Source organism: Scyliorhinus canicula, chromosome 6 (assembly GCF_902713615.1).
Source record: "Scyliorhinus canicula chromosome 6, sScyCan1.1, whole genome shotgun sequence".
In the NCBI taxonomy this organism is placed as follows: domain Eukaryota; kingdom Metazoa; phylum Chordata; class Chondrichthyes; order Carcharhiniformes; family Scyliorhinidae; genus Scyliorhinus; species Scyliorhinus canicula.
This window is the reverse complement of record NC_052151.1, coordinates 67,401,011-67,426,316: the sequence shown is the minus strand read 5'-3', so window position 1 is coordinate 67,426,316 and position 25,306 is coordinate 67,401,011. Positions and strand designations below refer to the sequence as shown.

Genomic DNA, 25,306 nt, shown 5'->3' with positions numbered 1-25,306 from the left:
TTTCAATTGATAATGCATGTCCCCTTTGACATAGCGCCAATCAGAAATTGTTAGATAAAGTTTTTTTGCCATAATTGAGGAAAGGGGCTTTTCACAGTAACTTCATTGAAGCCTACTCGTGACAATAAGCGATTTTCATTTTCATTTTCATTCATTTCAAGTGCAGAAGTCATGGAACTCGCTGAGGTCAGGGAACCCAAAGACACCGTACTTGGGTGATCCTTCATGATTTCTCATGAGGATCACAAGGAGGGAGTGTAGCCACCGAAGTTGGCCATTCCCTCAATACAAAATGGAGGAAAGCTTGCAGGGTAAAATGGACAAAGTTTGCAGCACAAGCAGGCTGCAACAAGCCACTGTGTATTCTGTCTGCTAAGAGAGCAGACAGCACCGAAACGAACATTCCTCATACTAATGAGGCAATCTCCGGGACAGTTAGCATAGTAATGGAACAATCCCAGGGACAAAGGACACAAATAGGGAAGTGATTGCAACATTGTATGGGTAGCCAGACACCCTGGCACCAGCAGGGTTTGAAGACAAAGCACCTGAAGACCCGCCTAGTAGCCGAGGGACAGCCTCAGTATTGGGGGGATTCAAACAAATCGATTGGGAAAAGACCCAATTGATCCCCAGCAGATAGAGGGGCCACCCAAAATGGCGCAAAGCCCTGGGACCTATAAAAGACAGGTCCCAAACTCAGTTTGTTCTTCTTGACCAGCCCTCCTCTCTTGACCAGCCCTCTCGACCAGCATTTACCGAAGAAGACCTTGACCGAGAGAGAGGAGAGGTAAGGACAGCAGCCGCCAGCAAGTAAGTGTCTCACAACGATCGCTACCAGAGATAGACACTCCTGACCCCTTTTAAACCGTACCAACCTGAAGTCTGCGGACCCAGTGCAGCGCAAGAGGCCATTGTTCCCCTGATCCGGCAGTTCCTTATTCAGGTAAGTATTGGTCTATTTAGTGGTAGGAATAGTTTAGTCATCTTAGCGTGTGCATGCGTAGTTTATAATTGTATTATAATAAACTCATTTGTTTGAACTTACTAATTGGTGTATGGTTTTATTGTTTTGAACTTGACCTTGAAACTTGTGGTGGTATCTTAACGATACCTGGCAACTCCAAAGCTAAGTAATACACAATGTAAATACAGAGGCACAGGCATCGGGTGAGCATACAGAGTGTAGTACTACTCAGTAGAGACAATGTGTGAATAGATCAGTTCAGTCCATGCAAGAGTCATTCAGGAGACTAGTAAGAGGGGAAGAAGCTGTTTCTGAACCTGTTACTGCATGTTCTCAGTCTTTTGTACCTCCTGCCCGATGGAAGATATTGAGAGAATAACCAGAGTGGGAGGGGTCTTTGGTTATGCTGTCCGCTTTCCCAAGGCAGTGGGAGGTGTAGACAGAGTCAATGGATAGGAGGCAGGTTCGCGTGATGGACTGGGCCATGCTCACAACTGTCTGTAGTTTGTTATGGTCTTGGGTCATGCAGATGCCATACCAGGCTGTGATGAAGTCATAGGATACTTTCTATGGTGCACCTGTAAAAAATGGTAAGAGTAAATGTGGACATGCCAGATTTCCTTAGTTTCCTCAGAAAGTATAGGCGCTGTTGTGCTTTCCTAGTCGTAACGTCAACGTTACAGATTGTTGGTGATGTGCACACCTTGGAATTTGAAGCTGTCAACCATCTCCAACTCGGCACCATTGATGCAGACAGGGATGTTTACAATACTTGCATCCTGAAGTCAATGACCAGCTCCTTAGTTTTGCTGACATTGAGGGAGAGATTGTTGTCATTACACCACTTTACTAGGTTCTCTATCTCTTCCCTGTACTCTGACTCATTGTTGTTTGAGATCCGACCCGTGTCATCAGCAAACTTGTGGATGGAATTGGAGCCAAATTCTGCCACACAATTGTGTGATAGGTAGATGCACGAATTTGTACCTGATCAAAGTGTGTGTTATCAACAGCAAATATTCCATATCAAGCTTCACGCTCCAATAACCACTCCCGGCATTGAATAGGCTGATAATGTTTACTCCTACTAGTGCTGGCATGATCTCCAGTGTTGCAATAGGAAATGATTCTTCGTGATGAACGTCTTTGGAATCCAGGCAAAGTCTTAACCATCTATTTGGCTTATCTGTAATGATGATGGAATTTACCCAATCTGTAGGCTTTCTGATTCTACAAGATTCTACAATCACTTTCTTTCTTCCATCTCTTGGAGCTCCTTCAAACTGTTCTTTTAGTTCCTTCACAGGACCAATAGTGATGTGACACTCAAAGTCTGCAAAACATCCAATAATCTCATCAAAACTCTTTGGATACATTTTGTACCAGAGCTATCTTGCTTCCGATCAGAGGTCACCTTTCAATGTGTGTACTCTCTGCAATCCTCAGTGGCGCCTCCTTCATTCATGGTTTATTGGGATAAACTGCAGTTCTGTGCAACTACTCAATCCTAAGATAGCAGGACCATTTGTTTCAGTGACATAATACATATGCTTAACATATTTTCCTTTGTGAGTCACTTTCAGTTGGTTGTTTCTTCCTGTCAATTCTCAGTTCTCATGTATATCATCATCATGATGTATCTCAGTTTCAGAGCATCTTTCCTTTGGTGATCATTTTCCTTCAAATTTTCAGGAAAAATCTTCTGGTTATTCTGCTCCTGTATCAAGCTTCAGTTTCATGGTCGTGGGCTTATTTCTCTTCCTCTTTCTTATCTGTGTGGATTTATCTTCTCTGTCGTGTTCAGCTATTTTATGCATTTAATTTAGATTTAGGTTCATTGTCATGTGTACCAAGGTACAGTGAAAAGTATTGTTCTGTGTACAGTCTAGTCAAGTTGTACCATGCATGAAAAATATAGGACATACAATATATCACAATGTAAATACATACAGAGACATTGGATGAAGCGAAGCATACGGAGTATTGTGCTACACAGTAGAGAAGATGCATTCAATCTATAAGGGCGGCATTCATGAGTCTGGTAAGAGCGGGGAAGAAGCAGCTTTTGAATCTGTTAGTGCAGTTTCTCAGACTTTTGTATCTTCTGCCTGTTGGAAGAGGTTGGAAGAGAGAATATCCTGGATGGGAGGGGTCTTTGATTATTCTGCCTGCTTTCTCTAGGGAGATTTAGACAGTGTCATTGGATGGGAGGCAGGTTTGCGTGATGGACTTGGCTGTGTTCGTGACTCTCTGTAGTCTATTTGTATGGTTCTCACATCTGTTGTGTTCTCAACTCATTGTCATCCTCCAAGGTATGGATATTTTGAAATATTTTCATTCTCATTCACCTTGTTTCTCTGTCTCTGATAACTCATTTACCATCCTCTTTCTTTCTTCTGAACATATTTTCCAAAGTTTGATCCAAGTGCAGGACATTTCTGTTTGTCTGGGAACTCATGTGGTCATTCACAGCTCCTGCACATCTTTCTCCCTGTTGTGCATTTTTTGTTGCTATTTCACTGCACCAACTCTACTGCCTTTCTGTTGACTTAATGGAAGCAAGGCATTTGGGTAGCCACTGTCTTCATCTGTCTATTTATGGCTTCATATGCACCAACAGTGCATACAGCCTGCGATATTGTGAGCTTTTCCTTTCCAATTAAATCTTTTTGTACTTCAGGATGTGCAGCGGCCCAGACGAGCTGATCTATCAGCTTTTCATCTGTCCGGTTGTTTATGGAATGTTAAAGTGTAAACTGTGAAAATTACAAATGTTTCAATTAAATATTTTCTAAAAAAAAGCTTTTCATCTGTTTCTTTGAATTCACATTTAATGGCTGAATTTTTCAATCATTTTAAGAAATTGTTAACAGGCTTACCTAGTTCCTGCCTCACCTCAGTCTTTGAAATTCCATGATTCCATGATTTAACTTTGACTGAGATGTAATAATAATAATAATCTTTAGTGTCACAAGTAGGCTTACATTAACACTGCAATGAAGTTACTGTGAAAAGCCCCTAGTCACCACATTCCGGCACCTGTTTGGGTACACAGAGGGAGAATTCAGAATGTCCAAATTACCTAACAGCACGTCCTTCGGGACTTGTTGGAGGAAACCGGAGCACCCGGAGGAAACCCACGCAGACACGGAAGGATGTGCAGACTCCGCACAGACAGTGACCCAAGCTCGGAATCAAACCTGGGACCCAGGCGCTGTGAAGCAACAGTGCTAACCACTGTGCTACCGTCCAGCCGTGTGCTGAATTTTTCAAAATAAATCTTTCTAGGCTTTTTGCTGTCATCCTCACTCATCTCCCAGCTATTAAATCTTTTCTCTCCTGCCCACAAAATAATATAGTTAATGGTCTCCTCTTTCTTGATGCCTTTTAGAAAGCTATTGAATGCCAGTTTGCAGTGTTTAAATTTCTCGAATGCTTCTACCACATAATTAGCTTTCCAATTCAACCTAGGTACAGCTGGGTGTTCATTGTTGTGGTGACAGTCATTTTGTTGTTGCATGATTCACTCCGTTTTTTTCTCTCGCCCCTTGGTACTATTTCAGGTTGATTTTTCTCAATCCATTTCAATGTTAAATCCATTAAAAATGTTTTGGACTTACTCATAAACAACAGTTGCCACCAGGTCATATCTTATGATTTCCAATAAATTTGAAATAATCACACTTTTAGATGCAAAATGTTGGAGCTTCTCAAGCATATTTCTTACAGTTCTCCATGCGACCTCACCCATGGCTTTTGAAGAAATATTTTTATTTGGTTTTTAACATTCTAACATTTTATACATAAAACAAAAAAATGCAAAACATCAAGAACTACCCCTTACTCTACTAACCAATCCAATAACTCGAAGAATAGCCCCACCATCCCTACCCATCCCAAACACCCCAACCCCAGCAGCTGATGGTAATCAGCTCTTTACAGTGAAGCATAAACAGACCCACCTCTTGTGGAACACATCAATTGCCCCTCAAGGCAAACTTAACTTTCTTCAAAAAAGAAACGCCATCAGGTCCCCAAGGCACCCGAGTAGAGAGGCTGACCTCTGTCCAACAGGACCGCCTGTGAGCAATCAGCAAGGCAAAGGTTAAAATGTCTGCCCCCGCTCCCATCTGCAACTCCAGCAGGTCCAACAACCTAAATATGGCCCCCAGGGAACTGGGTTCCAAATCTGGGCAAGATCGGCGACATGGTGATGAAAAAACTACCACCAAAATTTCTCCAACATTCGCTCCTCCCATTCCCAAAACCTAGCATCCAGTCTCGCCGGCTCAAATACATGATTCATTTGAACCGGCATAAGCTTCGACCTCACCCATGGCTTAAAATGCTGCCGAAAGGGCCTCCATATTTTCAGCGTGGCTACCACCACTGGATTAGCCATGCATTTCCCTGGGGGAAACTGAAGCAGTGATTTTGCTAGCGCCCGCAACCCCGACTCCCTATAAGAGCCTGCCTCCATCCTCACCCACATTGTCACTGGCTCCCTACCCCAGCCCCACACCTTCTCGGCGTTCGCCACCCAATAGTAATACATCAGATTCAGAAGAGCCAAACCCCGCCCTCACTGTTGCTCTCTCTGAAGCACCATCTTCTGAATCCTCGCCACCGTCCCACCCACATAAACATAGAAAATTCTGGAGGGAATTAATCGGATAGATGCGGGGAGGTTGTTTCCACTGGCGGGTGAAAGCAGAACTAGGGGGCAGAGCCTCAAAATAAGGGGGAGTAGACTTAGAACTGAGCTGAGGAGGAACTTCTTCACCCAAAGGGTTGCGAATCTATGGAATTCTCTGCCCAGTGAAGCAGTTGAGGCTCCTTCTTTAAATGTTTTCAGGGTAAAGACAGATAGTTATTTGAAGAATAAAGGAATAAAAGGTTGTGGTGTTCTGGCGGGAAAGTGGAGCTGAGTCCACAAAAGATCTCATTGAATGGCGGAGCATGCTCGAAGGGCCAGATGGCCTCATGTTCATACAAATGACAAAATCAACCATTCTGCCCCTATCAAAAACGCCTGCGGCAAAATGACGAGTAAGCACTGGGATAACATTTTTAAAAAATAAATTTACAGTGCACCTAATTCGTTTTTTCAAATTAAGGGCAATTTAGTGTGGACAAAGTAGCTTGCACATCTTTTTGATTGTGCAGGTGAGACCCACGCAGACAGAGAGAGAATGTGCAAACACCACACGGACAGTGACCCCGGGTCCAGGATCAAACCGGGGTCCTTGGCACCGTGAGGCTGCAGTGCTAACCACTGTGCCACCGTGCTGCTCAAGGAAGGCAGCAGTGACTGGAATGAAAATAAAACCACAGCAAGGTGTTCACTGTTACCGCCTGCACCCGGTCTGCCAATGATAGGGGGAAGCTGTCCCACCTCAACAAATCTGCCTTGACTCAACCCACCAGGCTCGTAAAATTTGATTTATGGAGCCGGGCCAGTCCCGAGCCACCTCAGACATGGGACATCCATGTCTCATTCCCCTATGCAGCTGGAAATATCCGGAGTTCATCTGATTTGTACGAGCACTCGCCTTCGGTTCCTTACATAACAATTTGGCCCATGCCACAAACTTAGGCCCAATCCCAACTGTTCCAACACCACAAACAAATAATTCCACACTGCTTCACTCTACTCAATCAAAAGCATCCAGTGCCACCACCGCATTCAGTTCCTCCCCCTTCTGATGGGGTGAGAGCCATGTTTAACAAGCGGCGCACATTCGAGGATAACTGCCTACCCTTTATGTGATGAATGATTACTGCACCTTTAATGTAATGATCCCTTTAAGACCGGGTTTGGAACCATGAGGGACTCTGCCTCCGGCTCCGCCCCCCCAGGGAGCCATATATAAGGTAATGTTCAGTGAGTGGGCAGTGAGCACACTTCTCGGTAACTGTCTGGTTTTCTGCTAATTAAAGCCTTTGCATTACCAATCTTCTTTCTCGAGTTGGAATTGAGGGTATCTCACTTTACAAACCCCATCTGATCCTCCGCAATCACTTGTGGAAGGCACTCCTCCAACCTAAGTGGCAACACTTTGGCAAGAATCTTGGCATCCACATTTAACAGGAATATTGGCTGATGCAACCCACACTCCACCGGATCCTTATCCGTTTTTAACAACAGTGAAATAGATGCCCGTCCCATCGTCTCTGGGAGTGCTCCATTAGTCACTGCATCCTCAAACATCTTCACTAAGAGCAGCGCCAGCCTTTCCAAAAACTTCTTCTAGAATTCCATTTGGAACCCATCCAGCCCTAATCCTTTACCCATTTGCATCTTCCCTATCTCCATCCGAACCTCCTCAATCCCCACTGGCTCCTCCTCCCTGCCCTCTCCTCCTTTGCTACTTTAGAACACACCAGCCTCCCTCCCCCAAGAACTCCCTTATATCGGACTCATCCCTCGGAGGTTCTGACTATACAACCTCTTATAAAACTCCTCAAATGCCCCGTTCACCTGCTCCGGCGCCATCACTAGCTTCATCGCCCATCCCGGACCCGAACAATCTCCAGCGTGGGATCTTTCTCATACTTCCCATCAATCTCTAAGATTTCATCTACCAGCCGCTGCCACTCCTCTCTTGCTTTCATGTTCAAACGTGCCTTATAAGAGATGACCTCGCCGCTTACCACTGCCTTCAGTGCCTCCCAATCCACCGACTGTGAAACCTCCCCATTCTTATTAAATGCCGCCCCTCCCCATGGGGACAACATGGTAACGCGGTGGTTAGCACTACTGCCTCACTGCATCAAGGACCCGGGTTCGATCCTGGCCCCGGGTCACTGTCTGTGTGGAATTTGCACATTCTCCCCGAATTTGCGTGGGTTTCGCCCCCACAACCCAAAGATGGGTAGGTGGATTGGCCACGCTAAATTGCTCCTTAATTGGAAAAATTAAAAATAAAACCCACATAATCATCAACCACCTTTGACAGCCTCACACAAAAACTGGGATCCACAAGCAGCCCCACATCCAATCTCCAGGCCAGCCTTTGCATAGGCCTCTTCTCCAGGACCACATCCACCAAATGTGGAGCATGATGAGAAATGATGAAATATTCTGCTTTCGTCACCTCTGACAACAACCTTCCCATAATAAAGAAATCAATCCTCGAGTATACATTATGTACTGGCGATACTCTCTGTCCCCTGGATGAAAGATCCGCCAGTGGTCCACTCCCCCCCTCATCTCCTTCATAAACGCTCCTAGCATCTCCCCCTCTCCCCAACCCACTGAAGGGGTCAAGGAGCACGGATTAGATCGATCCATCTTCGGATGCAGCACTGTGTTTCTATCCCCACCTAAAATTAACTGATGTGTGTCCAGACTTTGTTTTGCCACCAACACCCTCTTCATAAGCCTACATCATTCCAATTCGGGGCATACACACTAACCAACACCACCAATCTCCTCTCCAAAGCACCCATTACTATAACGTGTCTGCCCCCCGATCTGCCACCACCTTCTCCATCTGAAACCTAACTCTTTTCCCCACTGGTACTGCTGCCCCATGGGCCCAAGTGGAACACCTGACTCACACATTCCTTCCGAAGCCTAACTTGGTCGTTTGCCCTCAAATGGGATACTGCAACAGCACCACATCAGCTCTCCATCTCTTTGAATGTGAGAAGACTCTTGCATTTCACCGGTTCACCCAACACCTGCATATTCCACGTTACCATTTGAACTCAAGGTCTCTCACCCTCCTATCAGCCATGACCATAGCCCCCTGCCCCGCCCCACGAGTGGGACTCAGCCTTACTCCTAGTAACTGTCAGCCAGCTATCCTTCCCCCCCCCCCACCCAACAACTTTGTCTCAAAACTGTTTCTCCTTGCATACTTCCCATTTCCCCACCATTCACACCTCACAGGCCCATTGAAACATGTCCACACAGACTCGGCTGGCTGCGATCCCTCCCCCACCATGCTTCCGTTCACCAGCCATCTTTGTTGGCGAGGTGGCCGCCGCCAGAGCCCCCTCCCACCACATACCTAGTACAAAAACCAAGAGAAACCACCACCCCAACACCCACTCTTCAAAATCTACCAAAGATAGAAACTCCAGCAAAAGGGAAAAAACACCCAAAACATTATCCCACTGTACCCAATCCATCCCCTCCCAACCACGACATACAAAATACAAAGACCAAACTCAGTTCAGTCTCAAACCTTCAGCCCTCAAAAAGTCTCTGCCTCCTCCGCCGCCTCAAACTAATAGTCCTTGGAGTTATGCGTAACTGTCAACTTAGCTGTGTAGAACACCGCGAACCGCACATTACTCTTATAAAGCACTGCCTTATAAGAGACCCCCACGTCATGCCAGCTCCATTGTGACTTCACCTCCCGATTCTGCTTGGCCCATCTCAAGGCCTTCTACTTCATCTGATAGCTGTCGAACAGACTATCACAGCTCTTTTCCCCTGCAAGTTTTTATTTTCTTTCATTCATATGCTTCACTTCAACGTCACATTTCTGCAAGCCTCACAATCAAACCCCACAGCTTGCACACACTCTCATCTATTTAAGCATGACAGCTACATCAAGCAAACAAGTTGCACCATTCTTGTTGACGCTCTTCATTCTCTCTTGTAGGTTAAAGTAGAGCAGGAGCTAACTGCAAGGGAAAGGTCGTGTCTCCATTTCCTAACCTCCATGGAGTTGATGGTGCTGGCCACTATTAAGATGCTCATTTTTGAGGAGGCAGCCAGTGTCAGGGTTGAAAGCATTAAAAATGAAGTTATCACCAAACCTAATACACTTTCTCACAACCCACTTCTCCCTCATTTCACATACTCATTGGATTTATAAGTTGTTAACGTAAGCCTACTTGTGACAATAATAAAGATTATTATTATTAGTTGCATAGGATCTGCTCATGCTGAGACACTGGGGAAAAATGAGTTGCAGCCAGAGCAGGTCAAGGATAACTCAAGTGCCAGCTTGTCAAAGGGTGAGGTAACACATGGATTCTGTTGCAAGTGACTCAGATGAACCTCCTTGGTGGGACAGTCTACAGAAGACTGGTGGGTATGTATGATGAAATGTTTAGTGCATTGGGAAGCCTGTCAAAAATCCTGCAGTTAATGTCACAGAGCATGGATGAGACAAGCACCAATTGGACACAGGGTTTTGCAGAGTTGGAGTTCAGCCTTTTCAGCATTGATATGCTTGCCAACTCCATTCATACACTTATCGACCCAACCATGATGCAATGTCTGAAACGTGATGTCACATTTTCCAGCACAGAACAAGCAGCAGTCACCTAATGTCCAGCTGCTGCCATGCAAATATCTTTAATTCTAGCCTGGAAGGGGCCTGAAGCATATTTGTTCATCATCACGCTTACCTTTACAGTTACAGACAATATGGTCCTCACAATATTCTTTGAGGTTGCAGTTGTGGCTGAAGAATGTGATAGATTTCAGTGAAGACATCCAGACTGAAGTGCAGACATCTCATACATTATTTCTCACTGAGGTTCAGGGAGGAGAATGACTCTTGACACCTTCTGTGGATATGGTCTCCTTTTCCCTCTTCCAGAAGCTTGTCCTAGTCAGTGTGACCTCTGTTCATTCTCCCAGGCGTGCTCTATTCAAACGGAATGCCAACACTTGTGCCATGTTTGGTAGCAACTGGTTTATGCAAAAGTCTTGAAGTCAGCAAAAATCTTTCAACATCTGCCACCACGTCCTACATGCTTTTGCAATTTGAAAGATCTCTAGGAAGCACCTAACACTTGTAGAGTCATAGTAAGTACTAGAAGAAATCAACTAACAATGAACCTGTAAGCAGTTAATGATCACTTAAAATAGCATTTGTGGTATCCTTACTGTTGCTGAACACATGTCCAGCTGTGCACGGTTAATAGAGGGCATCTGGAGCATTGAGCTGCAAAATGCACAGCTCGTGTCAATTATATTATGACCTGCCTGCTCTGCATACATCCAGTGGACATCCACTGCGAGCTCTTAATGTCCTCAGACAAAAAATTCTGCCAGAATGACTTATCCCACAAGTGCATATGTGCACTGTGGACACAATTTTGGAGCTCATAGTGTTCAAAAATCAGACATGTAGGAGTTCAATTTCTCATCCACTTTTTTTCATTAACTTAGTTCAACCCCTTCGGAACATAACAGGAGTAGACCATTTGGCTCTCAAACTTGTTCCTCCATTCAATCAGATTATGGCTGATCTTTATTTCAACTGCATATACTTGCTTTGTTCCATAACACTTAATTCTCTTATCTAACAAAAATTTATTAATCTCAGTTTTGAAATTTTCAATTGATCTCACCTTAACAACGTTTTGAGTTGAGATTTACAGATTTCCACTACTTCTTCTGAGAATAAGTGCTTCCTGACATTATCCCTCAATGGTCTAGCTCAAATTTTAAAGTTGTGCCATCTTGTTCTGTCTTCTCCTTGACTGGAGAGTTTCTGCAGTCTTGTTTCTGTTTTGTTACCCTTTTTGAATTTGAACACCAGGTTAGCCTTTTTCCAATTTACTTAAACCTTCAGAAACTTTCAGAAAAGAAAAGGGGCTGGTTTAGCACAGTAGGCTAAACAGCTGACTTGTAATGTAGAACAAGACCAGCAGTGCAGGTTCAATTCCCATACCAGCCTCCCTGACCAGGCGCTGGAATGTGGCGATTAGGGGCTTTTCACAGTAACTTCATTGAAGCCTACTTGTGACAATAAGCAATCATTATTAGAATCCATTGATTCCTTGAAAGAAGTCCGTGCCCCACAGATCTTTTTGCTAGTCTCGCTCATGAGCTCTGAAATAAATGTGATATGTTTATGGGGAATTATTTTCTTTAATTTCTTTTACCTTAATAGAACTTCCATCTCATTTATAAGTCATTCTTTTTTTGGCAATATTGTTGGGAAATGTATTTAGCTCATGTCTTCCCTTGTGAATACTTAGAGGAAGTAATCATAAAGATGTTTTCTATTTTGTGTTTGTTCTTGGTTTTAAGCCCATCTACATTTAAACACAGCTGATATGCTTTTGTTAAGATCTGGCATCACTTTCTCTTATTAACCGTTTAAATGTTTTTTCATTTTCAACGCAGTGAACTCCTTCCCTTTTCTCTAGACAGAAATTGTAAAAGTAGCGTTGCTAATTTTGCACTTTTTTGTTTGTTAATTCATTTAGGTTCAGGTCTGCTTAGTCTGGTTTGGCTAAGTTTCAGCTTGTATTTGTGAAATAGGTGGAATAATCTCCACTTTCCATTTGCTTTCAGTTGCTTTCACAATTAATTTTCCACCAGACAGTCCTGATGTGGCTAGGCTACAGTACACAAGGTGTCATCAGCCTTCCAGTATTATAGACAATTTGACATTCTTTGCATGGCTCTAGAGATGTATTGACATTTGATAAGATCATAAATGAACCCATTCCTGTTGTCAGTTGACAGAGTTCTACAGAGGTGCACTTTCCCAGAGGCGTTATTGGATAACAATCATGAGATTAAACCCTGTTTTCTTTTGCACTGGGTTGCTGACATCAATTGTATTGTCCTGACTGTGGCCCAGACTGAGAATTTCTTGCATGAATTATCAGCCACCACAAATTTACACAACAAATCATGAGATCAATGTGCACTAGCTAAAATAATTATTAACCTGGCCATTAATTAGATTTAATGGCAGGTTTACCAAAAAAGCTTAATTAAACTTCATGCTAATATGGATTTTCATACAAAAACAAATGGGACAGGAGGAATATTGTGCCAGTTGTTTAAATGATGGGCGTTCAGATCCACATCTAGGTAATCCAGTGCACGAGGAAAATCTCTCTTTATATTTTTATGATTAAGTAGGAAGGTGGAATGGTCTATAGTCACCTGATGTTAAGCATAAACGCTGTAAAATAAGTATGCATAATATCAATTTATTATGTAAAGCTGATCTTTAAAATTAAAAAGGGATCTTTTCAGGAACATATTCTCAGTAGTAGATCCAACAGAGAATAATGGGCCAGTACAGATTTACACAAGTTTCCTCCCTAGTATATGTAATCATCAAACAGATCCACAAGTGATTTTAAAATAAAGACATCATTAAATAGCTCTCCTGTTTTGAAATCATCTAATTAGCAAAAGGCTCCACCATGAAGTAATAGCACTACAAATCATCTGGCATATAATTGTTATTGTTCTGGTAATAAAACTTAATGCATTTATTGCAACAGTTACCTATAGCATCAGTGTGGGTTCCGTGGTAGGACTCTCACCTCTGAATCAGAAGGTTGTGGTTTGAAGCACAAAATCTATGCTGTCACTTTCATACAGTAATGAAATAATACGGAGGGACTGCTGGACTGCCGCAGGTGTCATTTTTGGATGAGACATTAAACCAAAGGCCCTTCTGCCCTCTTAGGTTGATGCAAAATATCCTACGCTAATGCTAGAAGAGCAGGGCATTCTTGTACCCTGGCCAATACTTATGTCTCAAGCAACATCAGTAACATAGATTATCTGTCCATTTAGTTAATTGCCTATATCGAAAACTTATGCACAACTTGGTTGATGTTTTACTTACATTATAGCAGTGATTATAATTCAAAAGTCCTTAATTGACTAGAAAAACGTTTTGGGAGGTCCTGAGATTTGAGTACATAAATGCAAGTCTTTCTTCTCTTTCCAGTTTTAGCACTTATTTCTGATGTGTTCCATAGAGTAATAAGATCAAGACAAAGTTGTGATTTTAAATGATCCCTGTGGTTCAGATCTCAATGTCTGAGCTATACCTCTAAATTTTGAAAATGATTAGGATATTGTGTACGCTATGTCACAGAATTAGTTATTGCGCCTCAGAAGGAGACCATTCGTCCCATCGTGCGAAGGAGTCTAGTTTCGGATGGTTAGCACCAGATGCGTGAGGAACCCTGTAAGACATGCATATTTAGGAGAATGTTCTTGATCATTTTTGTCATTAAACTAATCAGAATTTTAAAAATATATGTATTTTATTAGGGTTTTAACATTTCATAACATACTTTATACAAGATAATATTATAAAAATGTATCTACAAAAATTTACCATCACTGTTCAGAAAATAATTTACAAACGAACATACAGAGAAAAAAGGTTGCCATTGAGCACATGCTGGTCAGGCGGTTTACCCACTCGGCCGTGTGGGAACCAGTAGCTGGCTGTGCTCCCCTGGGAGGCAGCTTTTGTGTAGCTGCGAAACTAATCAGAAATAACACTTCAGGAGTGATTCTGGGATCTTTTTGATGCCTGAAAACAATTCTAGAATAAAAATGGAAAGTGTTGGAAATTCTCAGCAGGTCAAGCAGCATCATCGTAGAAAGAAACGGAATTAACATTTCAGGTCGACGACCCTTTATCAGAACATCCGTCAGCTCTTTTTGGACTTTCATTGATTAAGTGAAAAGATAAAAGGGACAGAAGTTTGGGGGAACTGATTGCTGGTCAAGTTCTGGTATTAATGGAAGAGATCCCATTCGTGCAAACAAAACGGTGCCGCTATTGTCTGAAGCAAAACGGAGAACATTAAATAGATTTAAACAGTTAAATCACACGTTAGTATTGGGAATGCAGTGGCTTGTAGCTCTTATATTGATGTATCGTGCGTCTACTCGCGGTCATGCTTTGTTTCCGAACTGTAGCTGTAACCCGATTATTATGTATTAGTAAAACATCCTTTGTTACGTGCATGCGGCACTTTTGCAACATTTGACTTTTGTCCATCTACATCCGTGTGATCTTTGTCTGATGCATTTAATTTTTTATGTAATGATCGCTGTTACTCACAACCGTGACACCTCTTTATGATGTATTTGTGCAATGTAGCAGCTGTTACCTAGAGCTGCGTGACCTGCCGCTGATGTGTTTGTGTAGTACGTGCTGCCCACCTGTGTTACCTGCTGCTGGCCTCTATGCACCAACCTGTGGCTCGGTTACCTGGCTGAGAGGAGGGCGGGGCCGCGAGTTCCCGCTGCTTGAATTTCCCGCCGCCCCAAGGTGGGTTCGCCTGCTGCTGACGTCAGGAGCAATGGCGGAGGCGGAGGGAGTCGCATCCCGAGTGGATGGCGGCGACGGTATTGGTGGTGAGTTGTTTTAAAGGATGGGGGTTGGGTTGTGTGGGGAGTGGGAAGAGTTTTGTCGGGAATGGGGTGGGCGGGTGAGAAGGTGTTGCCAGGAGACAGAGGGCGCAGGGGAGTTGTTTCTTTTGTATTTGGGACGCACCTGTGTGGCCGGGTCGGGAGGAGAGGTTGAGCTGGCCGTTTGTCGCGAGCGGGCCCTGCTGCCCACGTCACAGTGGCCGGTACCAGGAAACGGGCAGAGCTCGCGGCAGCGCGAGCCGTGGGGTGGGGGTGTGCAGCTCAACCCAGATTGCCTCAGTCCTTTTGCAACAAGTCCTGCCTTTTAAAAGGTAGACCGACCAACAAGTGCTGGGCGGCGACCCCGGGGGCGGGGGCGTTGAAATTGGTCTGTCTGAATAAACAGTGAAGGGAAATAAATGATGTTCCTAGTTCACACATTCGCCATCCCAAATTAGAAAAGTGCACCTTGTAATGAAGCATTTTACATAAAATTACGGTGGGCTGTTTTATTCTTTATGAAAACTCGATGTTGGGATCAGCCTCCTAATGAGCATCACAGGGGAGCACAGAAACCCGTGGACGCATTCAAATGCTTTCCTGGAGAGAAGCTACAACATTAAATTTTCCCGGATTGTTTGGCATTTAAACAGCGGTCTCTTCATGTTTATGCGTATAGACGTGGAATTGTCTGTTACGGTTGATTCTCGAGCTCTTTTTCTTGGTCCAGAAGAAATGTTTAACTGCTCGGCGAATCCCTTTTCCTGGTTTTACCTGGCGCTGGACGTAGGGCGCGGCTGCAAATTACTTGTGTTTGACATTGTATTTACGATCGGGCCTAGTTATTCTTTTCTCCGTACTTCTGAATACTCTGGTATATTTGTGTTCTAACTCGGAGAACAACTGAATTCCTTACATAATGTTCTGATGCCACAGTCTTGTATTCTGTGTAACTCTGCATGTCTCGTTTCAAGTTGATAAACCATTAGCAGCAGATGTTAACTGCCTTGTGGGTGGAATCCTTATGTAATGAAATTGGAGACCTCCGATTAGCTAGTGATTTTGGTTTTGTGTTTTTTTGTCTGAGGTGTAACTCCATTTTTGGTTACATCACATAAACATGTATGACACATGTGGCACAACTCTTCACCAGTCCAACCTTACAGTAGTCATGTTTTCACAAATAACAAGTCCCGTTTAAAAAGATTAAGGCCAATAACTAGTTGCCTTTTCTCAATTGATAATTTTAAGAAAGGAAAGACTTGTATTTATCTGTCACACTATACACAGAAGGCTCAAGTGTTTTACAGCCAATTAAATACTTTTGAATGTAGTCACTTGTAGGAAACGCAGCAGCTGATTTGTCCACACCAATGCTCTCAAACAGCAAGTAACCATGACTAGATAATCTTTGCAAGGTTGATTGAGGGGCAATTATGGACCAGGGCACTGGGAATAACTCTGTTATTCATTTCCATGGGATCTTTTATATTCACCTGTGGGTGCAGATAATCTTTTAGTGTCACAAGTAGAATTACATTAACGCTGCAATTAAGTTACTGTGAAAATCCGCCAGTCGCCACACGACAGCAACGGTTCGGGTACACGGAGAATTCAGAATGTCCAATTCACCTAACAGCACGTCTTTCGGGACTTGTGGGAGGAAACCCACGCAGACACGGAGAACGTGCAGACTCTGCACAGAAGTGACCCAAGCCGGGAATGAAATCCGGGTTCCTGGTGCTGTGAAGCAATAGTTATGGCCTTGGTTTAATGTCCCTCCCGAAAGATGCCACCTCCAATGCAGCACTCTCTATCAGTGTTACATACATAGATACATAGAAGATTGTAGCAGTAGGAGGCCTTTTGGCCCTTTGAGTCTGCTCCGCCATTCATCATGGCTGATCATCCAATTCAACAGCCTAATCTTGCTTTCTCTCCATAGCCGTTGAACCCATTCTCCCCAAGTGCTATATCCAGTCGCCTCTTGATTATATTCAAAGATTTAGCATCAACTACTTCCTGTGGTAATGAATTCCACAGGCTCACCACTCTTTGTGTGAAGAAATGTCTCCTTATCTCTGTCTGAAATGGTTTACCCTGAATCCTCGGACTGTGACCCCTGGCTCTGCACACACCCATCTTCCCTGCATCCCAACCTAGTCAATCTCTCCTCATATGACAGTCCTGCCATCTCTAGAATCAGTCTGGTAAATCTTCGCTGCACTCCCTTGAGAGCAAGAACATTCTTCCTCGGAGAAGGAGACCAAAACTGCACACAATACTCCAGGTGTGGCCTCACCACGGCCCTGTATAATTGCAGCAACACATTCCTGCTTCTCTACTTGAAACCTCTCTCAGTGAAGGCCAACATACCATTATCCTTCTTTACTGCCTGCTGCACCTGCATGCTTACCTTCAACGACTGGTGCATAAGGACACCCAGGTCCTGCTGCATGCTCCTTTCTCCCAATTTACAACGTTACAACCATTCAGGTAGTAATCTACCTTTCTGTTTTGCTTCCAAAGTGAATAACCTCACACGTATCCAAATTATACTGCACCTGCCATTGATTTGCCCACTTGCCCAGCCTGTCCAGATCTTGCTGTAAGATACCTGCACCCTCGTCACAATTCACCCTCCCACCTAACTTGATATCATCTGCAAACTTTGAGATGTTCCATTTTGTTCCCTCATCCAAATCATTAATATATATTGTGAATAACTGGGGTCCCAGCACCGATCCCTGTGGTACCCCACTAGTTAATGCCTGCCAATTTGAAAATGACCCATTAATCCCTACTCTTTGTTTCCTCTCTGCCAACCAGCTTTCTATCCACTTCAATACATTTCCCCAATCCCATGTGCTTTAAGTTTGCACAATAATCTCTTTATCAAACACCTTCTGAAAGTCCAAATATATCACATCGACTGGCTCCCCCTTGTCAACTGTACTGATTACCTCTTCAAAGAATTCCAACAGATTTGTCAAGCATGATTTTCTCTTCATAAATCCATGCTGACTCTGACTGATCCTGCCACCGCTTTATAAATGTTCCGCTATAAAGTCCTTGATAATGGATTCAAGCATTTCCCCCACTACCAGTGTTAGGCTTACTGTTCTATAATTCCCTGCTCTATCTCTACCTCCCTTTTTGAATATCGGAATGACGTGAGCTACCCTCCAATCTGTAGGGACAGTTCCAGAGTGTATAGAATCCCGGAAGATGACCACCGATGCATGCACTATTTCCAGAGCCACCTCCTTAAGCACTCTGGGATGCAGATTCTCAGCCGTGGGGATTTCTCCGCCTTCAATCCCATCAATTTTCCCACCACTATTTCTCTTCTAATGTTGATTTCCCTCAGTTCTTCTCTCTCACTAAACCTTTCATTTTCTAGCATTTCTGGTATTTGATTTGTGTCCTCTTTTGGGAAGACACTAACATGTCAGCTATTATTTTTGTGCTCGGGTCTTTTGAGTGGAACTTGAATCCTTAACCTTTTGTGATGTGATTTTTTTCAAAAATATTTTTGTGGTCTATTTTGTTATTCTGTGAAACTAGCACGTGGATGTGTGTGAAAATAATTAAGCTGGGATCTGATTTGTGATATGAAGGGAGTATTATGTAAAGTTAGTATAGTCCCAGAGACCATGTTTTCTCCTTTTCGAGGGGAAGGTCTGACTGGTGGTGAATTAACCTGAGGATCACCACACCTCAGGATAGGGGTAGGCTGAGATGGTGAGCCTTATGAATAACCTCAGCCAGTACAGGAATTGAATCCGTGCCACCTCGGTCTGCATCACAAAACAGCTGTCCAGCCACCTGAGTTAAACCGGCTCCCAACGGAGTATAGGTGAATTATGTATGGACAAGTGAATTTTTTATATGTAAACAGGCAGTGGGTAGAACTTTAGGTAAGTAAATGTTTGGATTTTCAACTGTTAAATTTCAAAGAGGAGGAAAAGGTTGGAAAATGTCATATGTAAGAAACGGTTATTAATTTTTATTTGACTTGCAAGTGGGGGAAATCGGGAGAATATAAACAATTTTTTTCTTTTGTGAAGTTATGTTCGAAGAAGTGCTAAAGGCAAAGATGAAAGGGAAAAAAATCAGATTTAGATGAGTTGTTGAGTTCTGTTGTGGGATAAGGGAGCTTGGTATTGGGAAAAGCTTTGTGAAGAGGCAAAATTTGAAGGAGCCATTTCAGCCAAGCCAGGAAAATATATTTTTCAGAAAGCAGGATTTTGTTTTTCAATTTTCTTGAATTTCCACAACAGAGTGAGCGAGGAGTTTGAGAATTCCAGTTTTATACCTTTCCTACAGCAATTTTGTAGTGTCGTCTACAGGGTGTTTTCCTATGTGTCAAGTGAGGTACGTTTGAAAAATATTCCATCAAGCAAATTTTTAAAATGTAACTGTAATGCAAGGTTCTTAAGTTTTTTTTTTCTTGTTAATGTATTGATGTTTAACAACCCAAAAGTGTTACTGGAATTTATGGCTTTGGAATTCAGTAGATTTTCTTCTTGCCAGAATATGAAAAAAGTTGCAATATGTGGGTCAGGTTTCCCTTTGGGATTTTGTTTGTTCAGCAATTAACATCTGCTGAATTATAACAGTTCTCATTCATGCAATTATGCTTTTGGAATTACTTGTAGTTTTATAAATTGGGACACTTATCTGGAGTGAAAGTTTTATACTGAAAAATAAAAGAAATAAAATAAAAAAATAAAAGAAAGAAAATTAATGAATTTGTATTTAAAATGAATTCGTAGTTGGGTTTGTCAAGATAAACTCAAGATAATGTTCACAAGTGTACCCCCCAATATAACTTTTTTATTAAGGTAAAAGCAAAATACTATGGATGCTGGGAATCTGAAATTAAAAGAAGAAAATGCTGGAAAACTGAGGCAGGTCTGGCAGCAACTATGGAGAGAAAGTAACTGTGTGATGCTGTCAGACCTGTGAGTTTTCTCACCATTTTTTTTGAGAAGACTGCTCTGCTCCTAAATTGACATGAATTTGTGTGAAGTACATTATGCTAATTGTAGCTATCAATCATAAATTTAAACACTATTCTATACATATCGCTGTTTCGTCCATTGTCAAAGTTGAGACTTTTTTTCACTGAATCATAGAATTTACAGTGCAGAAGGAGGCCGTTCAGCCCATCGAGTCTGCACCGGCCCCTGGAAATTGCACCCTACTTAAGCCCACGTCTCCACCCTAACCCCGTAACCCAGTAACTCCATCTGACCTTTTGGACACTAAGGAGCAATTTAGCATGGCCAATCCGCCTATCCTCCACATCTTTGGACTGTGGGAGGAAACTGGAGGAAACCCACGCAGACACTGGCAAAAAAAGAGCAAACTCCACACAGTCACCTGAGGGCGGAATTGAACCCGGCTCCCTGGAGCTGTGCTAACTACCATGCCACCCCATTAAATGAAAATAAGTCGTAGAAAGCACATTTAGCAACTTAGTGTCTACATTTACTGATGCAAGATTTTTAAATGGATAAAGATCTATAAATGTATTGAGTTTGCAACATTCATTTCTGTACAGCGAGAGGGGAGGATAGAGTAAAAGGAAACAGGTCATCTTGCTGAAAACAAATTGTCACACTGTTTAAATTGTGATTCCTCTCACAGTCTTTTAGCAGAGTGCGTATTTTATTTTTGAAATCATGATCTATGTATCTTAAAATATTTCTATTCTAAGCATATCAGGGAAATGATTGGGGTTAATATATGGGCCGTAAGGTGTTTTGTGACAACGTCTTTACATTTTAAATTAACAAATGTTAAATTGTTACTGTATGGTCCAGCCATAGATTACTTTGAGATTTCTGTTGCAACCACTTTCTAGATACTTTTTCTTGTACCTAATACAAAGGAAGGATCACTTCTTCAGGCAAACCAACATGAATAAAATGATTGTCAACATTTTTTATTTGTTCATGGGATGTGGGTGTCGCTGGCTAGCATTTATTGCCTATCCCTAATTGTCCTTGAGGAGGCAATTAAGACTCAACCATGTTGTTATAGTTCTGGAGTCACATGTTAGACAGACCAGGTAAGAATGGCAGATTTCATTCCCTAAAGGACATAAAAGGGTTTTTACAACAATCGGCTATCGTTTCATGGTCATCATTCGCCGTTTAATTCCAGACTTTTATTTCATTGAAATTTCACCATCTGTAGTGGTGGGATTCGAACCTGGATCCCAGAGCATTACCCTGTATTTCTGGTTTATTTGTCCAGTGACAATATGCAGGAAACAGTAATTCTGAATGGAAGTTTATTGAACAAAAGCAAGAGCCAGCTTAAGTCTGAGAATTTTCTCAACGTATTTCAACCAACTGTATTTTCAAATGACCAAAGTTAACTTAAGTATTTCGTAAAAATTAAATATGCAATGGTATTTCTTAAGATGATGCAACATCAGGGAAAGTCTTCTAGATTGTAGCTAGATCAATAGAAAGATCCAGCAGTGTGGTATGAGGGCAACATACTGGGGTGAGAGGAGCACGGGGGTGTCTGCCTGGTATTGGATTATTAGGACTGGTGTTGATGATTGAGGGACATGTAGCATCAGTTGTTTTAGGATGTGTGGCCGATCATTGGGGAATGGAATTATAGCGCATTGGTTTGTTGGAGAAGTGATGCTGGGTTCTGTAGTGGAAAGTGTGATAACTGTGCCATAGCTATTAATTCTTTGAAATTATTTTAAAATCTAAGTAAAAGTTTGTAAAAAGTACTGTACATTCTTGATATTGCTTTAAAATGCCATTTCGCAGTTTGCTTGAGTGACAAGGATGAAAGAGATCACAGGACAATATGGTTGGAGAAGGCAGAAATGAAAAGTGGCATTGGCAAATGAGTGGAGATATAAGTGAGAATGTTGAGTTGGGGGGGGGGGTGGGGGGGGCGGGAGAAGGATGGGAAAAAGGTCGATTGACCTTTGTTCCCTTCCTTTCTTGGGTTTTAAAGTGAAGAGGATTTCTACATAAATGAGCCGGTGGCATGGCCTTTTTTGCACTTCATTATGAATCCGAGTACATTACATTATGAGTACTTTCCCCAACTGGAAACCGTGGCTCAATCGTGAGATTGACTCCCTACTGAAGGACAGGTCTGAGGCGTTCAAGTCAGGTGACCCTGACCTATACAAGAAATCCAGGTATGACCTCTGCAAAGCCATCCGAGATGCCAAGGGAGAATATCGTATCAAGCTAGAGTCACAGACTAGTGTTACAGACTCTTGACAATTATGGCAAGGCCTAAACAACATAACTGGCTACAAAGCGAATCTCCAGCAGCAGCTGTTGCTCGTTGTGCTTTACTTAATTTGCTCTGTTTAATCACCTTGCTCTAAAGTCGCTAGGTATCTTTATGATACCACCACGAGGTTCAAGTTCAAGTGCTGATCAATAACTCAATACACCAGTTAGTAAGTTTCAAATCATTACACATTTATTATACACACAGTCAATCACTACTCATGCATAAAACTCTACTTACTAGACTATCTAAAAGGCCTATACTTAGCTTTGGAAATGGCCCACCAGGTCAGGGGAACAATGGCCTTTCGTTTGATTCTGAGTCTGCAGGCTTCAAGCTGGTATGGACTAGTAGCTAGGAGCGCCTATCTCGTAGCGTGCGTTGACTGGAGACTTACTTGGTTGGTGCAGCTGCTAGGCAGGTGTCTCGTTGTTGAGAGTCACGGTCAAGAGTTGTTTCGAGCTGCTGAGAGACCCTGCCAAGGACAAATTGAACTTGGGGGCTCTGTTTTATAGCCCCCAGGTGTTTCGCGCCCTTTTGGGTGGAACCCGTACCTGGTTCCAATTGATTGGACTAAGTCCCAATCGTTTTAATTGATTTCTCCAATACTGGAGCTGATCGCTGGGTGGTTCCTATGTGTCCGTTGGCCTTCCTTTGTCCTGGCTCCCGCTGGCTCTGGGGAGTATGGTTTGGTCTCGATTACTTTAATGTATCCAATTGTTCCTGGGGATCGCTCATTAATATGCAGATGGTTGCTGGTTTCGGTTCTGTCTGGGTCTTTGCAAGTCTTAATACACAGGAAACCTTGTACCTGCTTGTTTCCCTGTGTCTGACCAGTTTTCCCTGCATTCTTAGCGGGCTTCCATTTTGGAATCGGGAAGTGGCCAACCCAGGTGGCTACACAGCGCACCCCTCCCAAATGAACTCCGTGCATTCTATGCTCGGTTCGAGCAGGAAACCAACAATCCACAGTCGAGTGCCCCAACAGCCCATAACACACCCATATGCACCATCACAGCTTCCAAAGTCAGATTGGCCTTCCTGGAAGTGAACCCTTGGAAGGCGGCAGTTCTGGACGGGATCCCTGGACGTGCACTCAGAGCCTGCATGGACCAGCTGGCAGATGTGTTCGTGGACATCTTTAACCTGTCCCCACTCTGCTCCGAGGTCCCCATCTGTTTCAAGAAGACCACCATCATACCGATGCCAAAGAAGAACCATGCAATGTGCCTCAATGACTACTGAAAATGAAATGAAAATTGCTTATTGTCACGAGTAGGCTTCAATGAAGTTACTGTGAAAAGCCCCTAGTCGCCACATTCCGGCGCCTGTCCGGGGAGGCTGGTACGGGAATCGAACCGAGCTGCTGGCCTGCTTGGTCTGCTTTTTAAAAACCAGCGATTTAGCGCAGTGAGCTAAACCAGCCCCTTGTGGCCCTGACTTCAGTCATAATGTAGTGCTTCAAGTGGTTGGTCAGACCGGCGTTAAGGCCACAAAAAGACCACCATGAGTGGGAGCTGCAAATATGCGACCACTCACTCCATGGCCACCACCAGAAGTCCTGGATCCTCGACTTTCTGACCCACAGACCACAATCAGTAAGAATAAACAACAACACCTCCGCCACAATAATCCTAAATACCGGGCCCCGCAAGGCTGCATACTTAGCCCCTACTATATTCCCTGTACACACACGACTGCGTGGCAAAATTTGGTTCCAACTCCATCAACAAGTTTGCTGATGATACGACCATAGCGGGCTGGATCTCAAATAAAGACGAGTCAGAATGCAGGAGGGAGATAGAGAACTAAGTGGAGTGGTGCAGTGACAACAACCTCAGTGCCAGCAAAACTGAAGAGCTGGTCATTGACTTCAGGAAGCAAAGTACTGTTTACACCCTGGTCAGCATCAATGAGGCTGAGGTGGAGATGGTTAGCAGCTTCAAATTCCTAGGGGTACACATCTCCAAAAATCTGTCCTGCCATCCACGTTTGCGCTACCACCAAGAAAGCACAACGGCATCGATACTTCCTCAGGAAACTAAGGAAACTCGCCATGTCCACATTAACTCTTACCAACTGTTACAGATGCACCATGTTTCTTTTCATGTACTTAATGGTCTGTTATGCTGCTTGCAGAAAAATACTTTCACTGTAGCTCTGTACATGTGACAATAAACAAAATCCAAATATTCCTTACCATCTAAATGAGAGGCTTTGTTTTCTGTAATCACATTAAGGAATTAATATGCAGGTAATGCATATACAAGCTGAGATGAATAACATTGTGAAGAACAGAATTACTTCCCTTGAGGTGGCCTCATGGCACCAAGGACTGGGGTTCAAACCCGGCCCCGGAGATGGTTAGCGTCAAATTCCTAGGGGTACACATCTCCAAAAATCTGTCCTGCCATCCACGTCGAAGCTACCGCCAAGAAAGCACAACGGCATCTATACTTCCTCAGGAAACAGTGTCCGTGTGGAGTTTGCACACTCTCCCAGTGTCTGCATGGGTCTCACCTTTTTCTTGATTCAGAAACGTAAGTTGAAGGAACCCTTTGGGGACAGTGACCACAAGATGTTAGAATTTGCCCTGCAGTGACTTCTGGCGACAGGGATGTGCAGGGCGGACGCACAAAAGGTGGCGTCTCCTGGAATGCAAATTTAAGCACTTTTCAACCCAAAATAGACTGTTAAATCCGAGAGAAAAGCCCCTCACCCACCTCCAACACCACCAAGACATGCCATGGGGCCAAAGACAGCAACGGCAGTAAGAGCTGTGAGAGGAGGACCGAAGCGATGGCAAACATGCAAGGTGACAAGGTCCCAGCCACACCTGCGTGGGAAGGACTGCCGGATCATATGCAGGGCCTCCCCTGACAAAAATGGAGGTAGTTCCTAATGCAGGAACTCCCCAAGAGCTCACGGATGCCATTAAAATAGAAATA

At 43.3% G+C, this 25,306-nt stretch overlaps 1 protein-coding gene across 5 annotated transcripts in view; it reads left to right on the top strand.

Moving 5' to 3' along the window:
* Positions 1-14,923: 14,923 nt before the first annotated feature.
* The window catches only part of LOC119967210 (ensconsin-like), a 245,898-nt gene continuing 235,515 nt past the window's right edge, over positions 14,924-25,306 (top strand). For 2 of the 5 annotated variants that reach the window (XM_038799435.1, XM_038799433.1), the window contains exon 1: positions 14,926-15,077. In XM_038799435.1, the coding sequence (XP_038655363.1) occupies positions 15,023-15,077 (55 nt within the window). In that variant the 5' untranslated portion in view covers positions 14,926-15,022. Of the gene's footprint in view, positions 15,078-25,306 lie in introns of all 5 variants that reach the window. The other 3 variants (XM_038799434.1, XM_038799439.1, XM_038799436.1) reach the window with 3 other exon arrangements.